The sequence below is a fragment of the Schistocerca gregaria genome, chromosome 4 (genome assembly GCF_023897955.1).
Source record: "Schistocerca gregaria isolate iqSchGreg1 chromosome 4, iqSchGreg1.2, whole genome shotgun sequence".
NCBI classification, from domain to species: Eukaryota; Metazoa; Arthropoda; class Insecta; order Orthoptera; family Acrididae; genus Schistocerca; species Schistocerca gregaria.
This window is the reverse complement of record NC_064923.1, coordinates 256445631-256458820: the sequence shown is the minus strand read 5'-3', so window position 1 is coordinate 256458820 and position 13190 is coordinate 256445631. Positions and strand designations below refer to the sequence as shown.

The following is a 13190-nucleotide window of genomic DNA, read 5'->3' as shown; positions in this document are numbered from 1 at the left end:
AGGTGACTGTTAGCGAGAAAATGAAAAATAGGGGTTCGAGTACCAGTCCACCACAAATTTTCAAGTTTCCCCACTGATGTATTTTAATGCCCAACTGCAGGCATGTCTTCCTTTCTTTAGTATCATGTTCACATATATGGTTGCATGATCAAAAATGGTGTCTGTTCTTTAGGGCATGTCAGAAAGAAACAACACCGTATATATCTTCATCAAAGGCTTTGCAGCCCTTTATACATATAACCTTATTAACTATCCCTGAATTAGAAGCTGCTCACAGCTGTCCTTTGGATATGGTGGATATAAGGTTGTTTTTCAGCACAAAACTGACATGTGATTTAAATGCCACCTACAACAATGCTACCACAGATCCAGCAGGCAAAAGTACAAAGCTACTGTATTGTTCCTTACAATATAAATACAAAACTCTGTATCTCCAGAAAGATTAAATAGAACCAAACAATGGAAAATCAATCCAGGATGAATGGTGACAATATTATGAAAAGCATAGTTGCAACTCACCATAGAGCAGAGAGAGTCCCCAATAGGCACAACAAAAGGACTGTCAAACAAGTTTGCTTTCGTCCAAAAAGGCCTTCATCGCAATTAAACAACTCTCTCTCTCTCTCTCTCTCTCTCTCTCTCTCTCTCTCTCTCTCTCTCTCTCTCTCTACCCCCTGCAAATGCAATTCACACAACCATGATCACAGTTTCTTGCTGCCAAGGCCAGACCCTGACATACCTGAGTTTCTGGACAACAAGAAAACTACAAGTAGAAGTTCTTTCCAAATTTCATCACCAACTCTATATAGACATGGATAATTAATTAAAAACTGTGCGCTTTTTATGTATCACAGTTAAGGTAACTGAACAATGCAGCACCTCACACATAGAAAACATCATGCATAAATGGTATAGCTTATAGAAAACACACTTGAAAATACAAATCATTTCCTGAAACACTTCATGCAAAAAACAGATAAATAGAAAATTATGACTTTTAACAGAAAAGTTATTCCACAGCGAAATCTATTGTTTTTAGTCACAGGTTAATATTTGAAAGCACTCGAGTATCTTAGCGGCTACTGCACTTGAATTGGTTACTGCATTCAGACAACAATGTATCAGGTGACAAACTCTAAATACAAATAGATTTGGACTATCACGCAATGTTTGTGGGGACAGTAGCATCACTGATGGATTGCCAACTTCACAATCTACAGTCTTTCATTTCGGGAAAATCTTTCCGATTTTGAATTATTCCTTAATAGTGGGATAACATTCCAGCAGGTGATGTTACCCCATACTTTTATTAGCAGACTGCTTTTACTATTCACCAGCTAGGTCATTTTCCTTGATAACATAAGCTATGATTCAATATAAGACATAAAGAGTGAAATTTTAAGATGAATTTGGTTCCACGTAACACTAACTGCACGTGAGTACCAAGAGTTTTTTTTTTTTTTTTCCCTCTCTCTCAGTGATACACTATCACTCAGTTCAAACTGTCCTTTTTGGCATTCCTAGAGCTTCTTTGTGGCTCTGTATCAATAAGCATAGAGGCTTGAAGGGAGACAATGGTTTGCTGGCTAGGAGTTTGGGAGTAAGGGGTGGCAGGTGTACAAGCTACACATGTGATGCATGGGTGATGGGAGCTCGGAGCTGGTGGAGAGCAGCACAAAATGAAGGTTACATGGAGACATGAAATGGAAGGGAATGGTACGACAGGGGAAGGAGAAGGGGAAACGGTCAGGTGAAGTGAATGGGGACAGCGGGTTAACAGATACTTGAGGCCAGCAAAGTTACAGGAGCGGAGGATGTGTTGAAAAGATAACACCATCTTCATAGTTTAGGAGGGAAGGATCCACATTACTCGCATTGTGAAGTAGCCATTGAAATCTAGCTGCATGTTGTGTCACTGTGTGGTCCATTTTGTGTTTGGTCTAACCTGGTGGTGGCCATGGTTCTGGTGGACAGCAGGAGGATTTTCATATCACCGTAAAAAGCTTGGCGCAGAGTTGACATATGACACAGGTGCTTTTAGAGGTGACCCTGCCTCTGATGGAAGTAGGGTAAGCCTTTGACCAGACTAGAATAAGAAGTGCTGGTGGAGAGCATTGGCAAGTCCTGCACATGAGTGTCTTCCACTGGGATACGGACCTCATGGCAACGGGTTGGGAGTGCTTCTGGAGTGGAACTACACACCCTGAATCCTACCAAATGTGTGTGAATTCCTAAGTGGCCGAACTGCTTAGGTCATCGGTCCCTTGACTTAAACACTACTTAAACTAACCTATGCTAAGAACACCACACACACACACACACACACACACACACACACACACACACACACACACACCATAGCCATACCCATACCCAAGGTAGGACTTAAACCTTTGGTGGGAGAGACCGCGCAGTGCTTGAAAAGTGCAGCCACTCCGCATGGCCCCGAATCCTACCACCATCCCCCAAGAATCAGCCACAAAAGGAGTGCCCCCTCATTACCCAATAGTACCCTGGTCAGGAATGGCTGAACCATATCTTTTGCTAGGGCACTGATTGTCTATCATCATGCTCTGAGATGAGGAACTTCATGCCCAAGAGACTTCCTACCTCACCTAATGGGGTATTCCTTTGCCCATTGTCCATCCCCATTGCTTCCCCCCCCACCCCCCCAATCCACCTGACACAATTCCCACCCCACCAAGACCAGGTGCCAAATGGCAATCACAGCATTGTGCGTCTATCTGGCACTATGGAGGAGCACAGAGAGAGAGAGAGAGAGAGAGAGAGAGAGAGAGAGAGAGAGAGAGAGAGAGAGAGAGAAACTTGTGCACTCTAGCTCAGTCGAACAGTTTTATTTTTATGTGTGCCTTGCAACGAACTCAACACTTTTGCTGTTCAGTGAGTGGTCTCCTTTACTCCTAAATTATTTACATTCTACCAGAATTATCATAATATATTTAAAGCTCAAGAGTTTTCATGTACTCTCCCTGAACTTGAGTTCCTTTCCAAATTTCCCTTGGTTTCCTTTATTGCTTGCTCAAAGTATAGACTATGACATTGGGGATAGGCTACAATGCCTTGTATATTCCTACAGTTCTCCAAAATCCAGAATTCTCTTCTCTGACATTGTCTTCTACCAGTTTTTTTTCCATTCTTCTGTGAATGATTTGCATCAATACATGACTTATTAAACTGATGGTTCGATAGCATTAACACCTGTCATTGCTGCCTTCTTTGCAATTCTAATTATTATCTTCTTCCTGAAGTCTTAGGGAGCACTGCCTGCCTCATATACCGTGCACACAGGTGGAGTAATTTTGTCATGTCTGGGTCTCCTAAGGATCACAATAATTCTGCGAGAATGTGGTCTACTCAGGGGACTTGTTTCCACTTGGATCTTTCAGTGCTCCATCACATTCATCTTGCAGTATCATATTTCCTATTTCATCTTCACCTATTTCATCTTCTCTTTCCTGTTTGTTTTCTTCATATAGACTCTCTCTATAGCCTTTCCACAGTTCAACTTTTGGGTTCCTTTTTTTAGTGCTGGCTTGCCATCAGAGTATTAATATACATACAAAAAATGGCACTGAGGAATGGGACTTAACATCTGAGGTCATCAGAACTTTGAACTACTTAAACCTAACTAACCTAAGGACATCACACACATTCATGCCCGAGGCAAGATTCAAACCTGCGACTGTAGCGGTCGCTCAGTTCCAGACTGAAGCACCTAGAACCGCTCGGCCACAGCAGCCGGCCCGATATTCATACAGCTGCTTCTTTTTCTCTAAAGGTCTTTTTCTTATCCTATAGGTACCTATACAATACATACTTCAGTTACCTTCATAAGCTCTGTTATAGAGACAAAACTGGCAATGACAAGCATAGACCATAGTCTTCAAATGTTGCTTGATAATTATCAGCAGAGTACTTCGAACATGTGAATGAGTATAGTCTTTCATGTAGTATACACACTTACTTCTACATATACACTTCACTAGTCTTTGTACAGTGTATCATACTCGTACAAGGTACTTCTAGTATTTTAAAGACTATAAAATGCACCTCAATTTTTAAGCAACTGACCTTTAAAATCCCTGAAAATCATCATCTGAACTTTCTTCTTCCTCTTCTTCTTCTCCTCCTCCTCCTCGCCATCGTTGTCCTCTTCATATTGCCTTCACTGTCATAGAGAGCATTACTTATGCCACACTTCTTGGAAGATTTAACAATAATGTCTTCTCTCACTCTAGACCACAACTGTTTCATCAACTCTAACACTTGTTTGATTGTAGGTGGTTTAGGGCTCCCTTCAGCATAAGTTCATATTGGGTTTCATAAATCATCCATTTGTTCCAGTCCTCTCTTGCATATACTTTAAATGGTTTACTTATCGAGATATCAAGAGGTTGCAATTGTGAAGTCAGTCCTGGAATAACAGCAAGCTCTGCATTTCCCTCTCTCTGTTTCTCTTTCACAGACTTTTTCACATGACTACTAAACTGATCCAGCACAAGAAGAGAACTCTTCTCCAATAAAGCACCTTTCTTCTCTCCCTCACTCTGTTAATCTATAATTTCATACCAACTTCATCCACCCCACCCTTGTCACGAATGCGAATGACACCTGGAGGTATTTCAGGAGGTTTTGGGATTTTCCTGTGCTTGAAAATGATCATTGGATTAAGTTTAGTACATGACAACAGTTCTGTTACTCGGCACACCAAATGTCAGAGGGGGGTTTCAGCCACACTCACTAATTCTCTTAGATCCACACTGGTTTTCTATAGACATTGAATAATACAGCTACAGAAATATAATATTTTCCCTTCATACTCTTGTGGCATTATCCGAGATATTTTGGTTTCAATTTTCATGCTACGTCTATGACACATTTAATCTCCCTCCTTTTTTCAGTTGTCCATTACACATTTGATCTCCCTCTTTTTTTCAGTATTTCTTTACTAGCCCACCAATCGTGAATTGTTTTTCTCTGTCTGTGTAGGGTCAAAATTCCACTCAATTGCTCTGTTTCCATGTTTTTTGCAAATCCTATTAGTTTCAATTTACAGTCCGCATCACAAGAATATCTCTTACTTTTTTTTTCATTCCATTACGAAACCAGCTACTAACAAAAATATTGTGCACTTACTGATAACACAAATCACTTTCAATTCAAGTTCACTGGCACTGTAGACTGCAGTAACATATCGTAGGCTAAACAATATTCTTGGTTTGTCCTGGTGGGTCAGGAGGGAGATAGTGTTAGTAAGCTTGTGAAACCCCATGACATATGTTCGCTGCATCAATGCACTGCTGCTACCAGTTGCATCCAATGTTGTCAGACTGCTAGACAGAGACAGGTTCCCACGGCATCGAATATATAGCCATTTATAAGACTGCGGGAATTTTAAATCTAAGATTGGACATTTTTATATTAATTTTGAGTATAAGATGCACCTGAACACTGGAAGCAATTTTTCGAAGATAAAAGTGTGTCTTATAGTCCGTCAAATATCGCATTACCAATACACAACACCCAGAGACAGTGGTCATGTGTGTGCAAGTTGTGCTTTTGCAAATGTGAATGTTAATGTGTGTGGGTGTTTTCTACTTCAGAAGAAGGCCTTTTAGCTGAAAGCTAAAATGTATAGCACTCTTTTCATTTGGCTTGTCTGCAAACTCAAATGTCCTTTGTATAAAATATTAAGGTAAAACCACCTTTGGTCATCTGTATTTTGAATGTAATTTATTTATGCAACCAGTTTCGGCATTTTGCTATGTCATTTTCAAGTCCCTGACAAGTCAAGACAACAATAATAATTGTGCGAACTACATAATAAAGGGGCAGTGTAGAATTTAAGAAATCAGTTCTATACAATGGTAATATGTAGTAAACATTCACAAAAAAACAACCAGTACAACAGGTGACATCAAAGTAAATAATAAACTAAGAAATAAAATGAGAAACCAGTTGCACACTGTATGAATATAAACTCAGGAACAAAATGCACAAATGCCATGTAACAGTAACATGAATGTACTAATCTGAGTTCAAAATTGCATATCACTCTTAAATTACTGTGGTGTCACATAATGACAAATACGTAAAAGTAATATAACACTGGTACACCCTAATTTAGTTTCAGGCAATCAACTTGATATTTATACATTTTAGTTTGGCATTCTGAGCTATTGTTGCTCGTAGAAACAGAGGAAGATGCAAAAGAAGAATGTACTTTGATGAAATTTGGATATTTTTCCTCATTAAAAATGCATACTTTGGAAGAAACTGAAACATTCAGTGAATGACTTTACATAGGACCTATTGTTACAAATGCCAATAAGCCACTTATCCATGGGAATGGAGGACACAGTCTCACTTTATTGTAAAACCTTAGAACTATTTATGCTTCCAATGAACACACAATAGAAATCAACTTCTAGCTAACACACTACCTTTGAGCTGACTCTTGAAGCTTGCCTGAAATTGAGTGGATAGTAACAACAGTTGTGATTAACAATCTGTTCTTGTAGTCATTGTAAGAAAGTGAGAGTTACACTGTCAAGCGGTTTGGTTTATTGTCATTAGAGTTTGTTAAATGTTTGGAAAGTAGATAACCCAGTGGGTGATTGGTAACAACTTTTCTCAGCATTCCTGCTGACAAAATCTGTTGGTCAGTGCAGCTTCTTAACTTGTCCGCTGCAAGTCTTTTTCTTACACAACATGAAATACAAATCTTTCAATCAAAGGTGACAACCCCCCCCCCCCCCCCACACACACACACACGATGAGTAAACATCTTTTTTCATAACACTATTTTTATTTCATCTTACACTTTCCACTGTTGGTTAGTACTCATACATACAGAGTGCAGCATTTGGCTGACCCTCTTTATACATACATGCTAAAGGTAACATTCCAAAAAAATTAAATATACTGGGGTGTTGAAAAGCTGGTGAAACTGATTTACAGTCCAACTTGCCATGTTACCTGTTTTACTGCAGTTGCACAGAGACTGGCACAACAAGTTTCGTACCATACAGGTATATCCTCAGGCACATTTCTGAGCAAAAGCTCTTATACAAATTACTGAAGCACTTCTCAAGTTACTCAAATTTATCTGGATGGTATTGTTACTTTACTGTCTATTATAATTCTTAGAAAATTTCATCAGAGCTCTTATTTTCATTCGTAACACAAATTTTTGATAAATGTATGTTAATTGGAAAGTCAAACCAAGACACTTTCGGGAGAAATCATAGAAGATTTGCAATGTGACGATGACGACAACGACACTGACAATGATGATGATAATGACAGAAGTCTATAACTTTATAACTAGATTTGCCTTATAGCTCCCTTGACAGTACACTGCTTGACATCAAAATTGCGAGACCATGAAGACAACCCAGGCAACAAATATCAGACTGGCATGAAGTGTACTACACACTTGTATATGTAAGTGACTAGCATCTCAATGTGGCTGCACAAAGTAAGAAATTGTAATACCATCTAACTCTGTATATCAGGAAAGAATAAGCAGCAGGTTCATCAATCAGAACGCACAGTTGCATTTGGCTGTTTGTGTGAATACCGTGTTATGTATCATGGAAGAAGGAGAAATGTCTACGACTGTGTGAAGGAATTCAGCAGTGGCAGGATGGTGGCCTATCGAGACTGATGTTGAAACTTCCTGGCAGGTTAAAACTGTGTGCCTGACAGACTCAAACTCGGGACCTTTGCCTTTTTCGGCAAAGGTCCCAAGTTAGAGTCTTGGTCTGGCACACAGTTTTAATGTGCCAGGAAGTTTCATCAGCGCACACTCCGCTGCAGAGTAAAAATTTCATTCAGGAGACTGACATTCATTGTTCCGCAATATTGCTGATGGCATCAGTTGAGATCCCATGACTGTTGTACTAATACATGCAAGAGACCACGCAGGATCTCAGTGACCCCATGTGGTTAGCGCCTGAGAGGGCAGAAATACAGTTCACTTGGCCACACAGGATCGTACAGCCACATCATGTACTTTCAGTAAGAAAATGGGCTTGTTTACAGCATGCAAGAGGCCACACAGACAGTACCATGATGTCCAGAGCAGCATAGACTGTCAGCATGGTGACCACTGTTGCAGCTTTCCTTAATGCAGCACAGAAAGTTTTGTACCCAACAACAAAACTGGACACGAGTGGAATCACACAGTCTCTCTCAATTCTGTGTACAGCATCACAATGAATGTGTCTGTGTGGTGATGACACATGGAGAATGAACATTGCCACATTACACTTGTAATAATCATAAAGGCACAGCACATCACTTTTTGTGCATGTACTCGGTAATCTGGAGTGCAGACAGGACATTTATAACATGTTAAGGCCAATAGCTGCACCATACCTTCAAAGTTTCCATGACATTATCCTCCAACAAGATAATACAGGGCTACACATTTCCCCTGCTGTTCTGTCCTGCCTCGATATAGGGAGTGTTCGACCTTTGCCCTGTTTATCGTGTTCCTTAGTTTTTTAGCTCACTGAAAATATCTGTTGATGGGTTGCCGCATCACATGCACACCACCACTAGCCAGACACTATGACTGATTAACTCTGGCATAGACGTGAAGCAACATGGAATGAAATACCCAAGTTTGTCATCCATACTCAGTTCAACTCAGTGCCCAATGAGGTTAAAGCCAGTGCTACTGCGAAAGGTGGCAGCTCTGTATACTAAATTTTGCACCATGTACACCCTCAAATCACATACAAATTTAATTACGAATGGCAGGGTATTTGTGCTCGCATACGCAAGCCATTAAAGCACATCCTCCCCCCCTCCCCGCAACCACCACCACCATCACCCAAAAAACACTCACTCACAATGTTGGTATGAACTAAAGGTACTTTCTGCTACATTCATAATACTACATGGTCACTCAAAACCCAGGCTAAGACGAATCCACTTCCACTCTATATGGCAAAGGAGGATGGCCAAGATGATCGAGAGAGAGAGAGAGAGAGAGAGAGAGAGAGAGAGAGAGAGAGAGAGAGAGAGAGGATAAAATATGTCGTCATCTTTTTATCTACAGTACTTGCTGTTACACCCAATAAAGGCAGTAGTGGCCAGCCTGTCTGTGAATGTCACAATTTTCTTGATTGAATTTTCCATTTTATACATTCACTAGTTTTTCACTAACTGCAAATGCTTCATACACCACAAGATAAGGGAAATTCTTCAAATCCCTTCCTCTCTCTGTTATCAGATGAAGGGATACCAGCTAGTGTGCCAGCTTTTGCATGTGACTGTGTCAGTCAACCAGCTGTTTGGTATATAGAATTTTCTATTAACCTTAACACGATTTGAACTGATGTTTTCAAAAGTGATAAACACACTGGTATAAAAAGTAATGAACTGTAATATACTTACTTTCTGGGTGGACACTGAGCTTTCTCTAACACTGCACTGCTGCAAGTCAGGAGTGCTAAACTCAGTAAAATCAGTCTTGTTTCCATGATCATCATCACAGTCAGCATTTACATTACTGTGGCTCATTTCATCATTGCCTGAAGTGAAACCCTGTGGCTCATTATCCACTGATTCAGTCTCTTCATCACTATCGAAAAGAAGTCTTTTTGATTTTCGTTTAATTTTAACAACTTCATCATCAGTCCAGTGGTTTTTCATAGTCATTACATCAACCATATTGTTGCTTTAAGTGGAATGATCTGGAACACACAGAGAGATAGAAGTGAGAAATATAAAACTGAGCAGTCTGGCAGACATTTATGGAGTTTATCATCATCATCATTACAATTATTATTATTATTATTATTATTATTATTATTAAACTGACTAAAGAAAGAAATATTAAGTGTCATATTTTGAAGGCTTATAAAAATGAACTGATGGAAGGTTACCATAAGTGAACTGTATGTTCACTTCAAAACAAAAGTGTCTCTTTTCAAACTAACAGTGTCTCTCTAAAAAAAATTGTTGTGCTGAGGCTATATATTATTTAAATAAGTTGCTTTATATCACTATTGGCTTACTTCAATCAAATGGTTACTTTCAAATGATGTTCCTGTCTTCAAACATTTACTACATTAACTTTAAAATGACCATTTGGTTGATACGGCTCAATAGTGACCAACATATCGTTTTTTTCTTTTTTTAAAAAAAAATAATGTACAGCTTTTTCAGAATTGTGAATTCTTTTCATTGACATTTCATGGCTGTTGTCTCAAGCATACGGAAACCAATTTAAAATATGTCTGTTGTGCAAATGATTAATTTCTTAATACTATTGACTGGGAGGTTTAGTACTGTTGATTCAGTTATAAATTATTGTAGTTCTTGACCATTTTAAAAGAATTCAAACATGAGAACTTTGAAAGGACGTTTGCATTACGCAACATGCTAAACTACAAGTTTATTTAATTGGCCTGCTGCAGCACAACTCCCTCCTCCTTCCTGGACAGCTACAGTAGCAAGTATCATGGCTAGTATATAACTAAAATTTAGATGCAAGTAAGTCCCACATGTAATTATGTTTATACTTTTAAGCAGGTCACATACTACTCATTCACAGTCCACAGTACAAAATCTTTCAATATTTAACTTTATTCAAATGCAAAAGATATTGAGTCACATATTCTTGTACAAGTCTATAACTTAACAGTAAAGCTGCATGTTTAAGCAGACATAGTTATTTATATAATTTCATGTGGCATACAGACAGAACTACCTGAACAAAAATTTTGGAGTTAATAATTACACAAAAATTTGCCAATAACTAGCAAACTGTTTCTGGTGCCAAATCTTCCAAAGAAAATACAGTAATACTAACAGTATGAAAGCAAGCAACCTTTATTACTATTTTTTTCAATTTAGGAAATATATACCTCAATCAATATACGTTTACTCAAAACACATTAGTGCACTGTTTACATTATTTCATGGCATCTTCAAAGGATCAACACAGAGCTTTTGGAAATTATAGGCATTTCATCACACACACACACACACACACACACATATATATATATATATATATATATATATATATATATATATATATATATATATATATATATATATATATATATATATATGGTGTCCCATTTATCTTGACCACCTTAAATAACTGTTTGTCCAGATGCAAATTACAAAATGTTTCACGCAAATGTTCTTTTGCCATCAGGGGGACATCAATCAGCATGATTGCCTTCATTGTAGCTTTGGTTTTTACAAAGACATGAAAAGTGGTATGACTTTTTTTAAATGGCACTCTGTAGTTTTTATTCGGTATTTCATTTCCTCTTCTAAAGACCTATTCATAAATGTATCACAGTATACCATTCACTGAAACACAACATTATTAATTACATAACACAACACTGACTTTGAGCCTGGGATCACAAACTCATCCACTTGCTGGAGTTGTCAGAAAACAAATGAAAACCAAGTCAAAAACGTAAATCAAAATTGACTTTGACTGCCAGCCAGAGTGGCCGAGCGGTTCTAGGCACTACAGTCTGGAACCGCGCGACCGCTGCGGTCGCAGGTTCAAATCCTGCCTCGGGCATGGATGTGTGTGATGTCCTTAGATTAGTTAGGTATAAGTAGATCTAAGTTCTAGGGGGCTGATGATCACAGCAGTTAAGTCTCATAGTCCTCAGAGCCATTTGAACCTTTTTTTTTTTTTTACTCTCCTGTACCATTGACTAGGAGTAGAACATTCAAAGGTGCTCAAAGTGGTGACCCTGGACACCGATACACTGGTGCACTCGTTGAATGAAAGAATTATTTACTGCTTCCAGTGTTGCCTGCCAAAGACAATTACAAGCAAGCACGATACATACCTGCATGTCCTCTGGAGTTGTTGAAATATCGTGACAGACTACATTTTTAAATTATCCCCAAAGAAAAAAGTCCAGAGGATTCAAATCAGAAGACCTAGCAGGCCAAGTAACTGTTCCTCCTTGACCAATCCATCTGCCAAGATACCTTCGGTTCAGAACACAATGTGCATGCAACGCATTATGTGCTGGACATCCATCATGTTGATACCACATAAGCAATCTGGTTCTTAGCGGCACTTCATCCAGAAGAGGAGGAAGAATATGTCCGAGTAAGTTGGCATACACTGTGGCATTTGAACTATTCTTGATGAAATAAGGGCCAATCATTGTAATACCAAGCATCCCACACCAGACATTGATGTTCCACCTGTCTAAGCCATTGTGGGTTGTCACTGGACCAATAATGCATGTTCCTTGTATTTACCTGTCCTTTGTTTGAGAATGAACATTCATTGGTAAATAGAACATTGGAGAAGAGCTTTGGATTGGTGAGAATTTTCTTCTGTGCCCACTGACAGAACTGTATACGATTCTGGAAATGCAGTTTGTAGGAAGGACACCCTTTACTGTATGCCTACTCTACATAACAGTATTTAAAAGGACTCAACTAATGTACTAAATGAACCCATACATAAGAAAACAGTATTGCAGTTACTGTGCTGCTAAGTTACATTCCCAATAGATGAGTAGCATTTCTACCTTCTCTTTGTTGGTGTACATTCTACTCACACAACTCTTCAACTCGTGACGGTTGACAGAATGACAGGTGTGCATTCTACTTATGTTTACATTTGTCTTCTGTCAATGTCAGCACATGGACGTGTTCCATTACCCCAGGTACCTGCACTAAGCACTGGGAGCATCAATGCTACTGTTGTGTTATTAATAATGTTAATGGGGTATAAAATACAGGGCGCAATTTTAAAAAAGTCATACCGCTGTTCATATCTTTGTAAAAAACAAAAGCTACAATGAAGGCAATCATGCTGATTGATGTCCCCCTGACGGCTAAAGAACATTTGCTTGAAATGTTTTGTAATTTCCATCTGGACAAACAGTTATTTAGGGTGGTCAAGATAAGTGGGACACCCTCTATATGAGGTAGTCAAATGAAGATGAGATAGATAATACAATGAGCATGGCATGTACATTGGCAATGCAGTTAGGTCTGTGTGTAGCAATGCATGTTCAATAAAAAACACTGAATGCTCACCACTACGTCATTTGTCTGTTAGACTTGCTCAAAGTGAGGTCAGCATGTCAACTGTGTGTCCAACTTCACTGTGGAGGCTGGGAAAGAGGAACAGCGTGGCATAGTGTCATTTC

At 39.0% G+C, this 13190-nt stretch overlaps 1 protein-coding gene across 3 annotated transcripts in view; it reads right to left on the bottom strand.

Moving 5' to 3' along the window:
* LOC126267032 (claspin-like) overlaps positions 1 to 13190 on the bottom strand; it is a 166409-nt gene that overhangs the window by 128462 nt on the left and 24757 nt on the right. For all 3 annotated transcript variants that reach the window (XM_049971818.1, XM_049971819.1, XM_049971817.1), the window contains one exon: positions 9430 to 9728. In XM_049971818.1, coding sequence (XP_049827775.1) covers positions 9430 to 9705 — 276 coding nt within the window. In that variant the 5' untranslated portion in view covers positions 9706 to 9728. The remainder of the gene's footprint in view (positions 1 to 9429; positions 9729 to 13190) is intronic.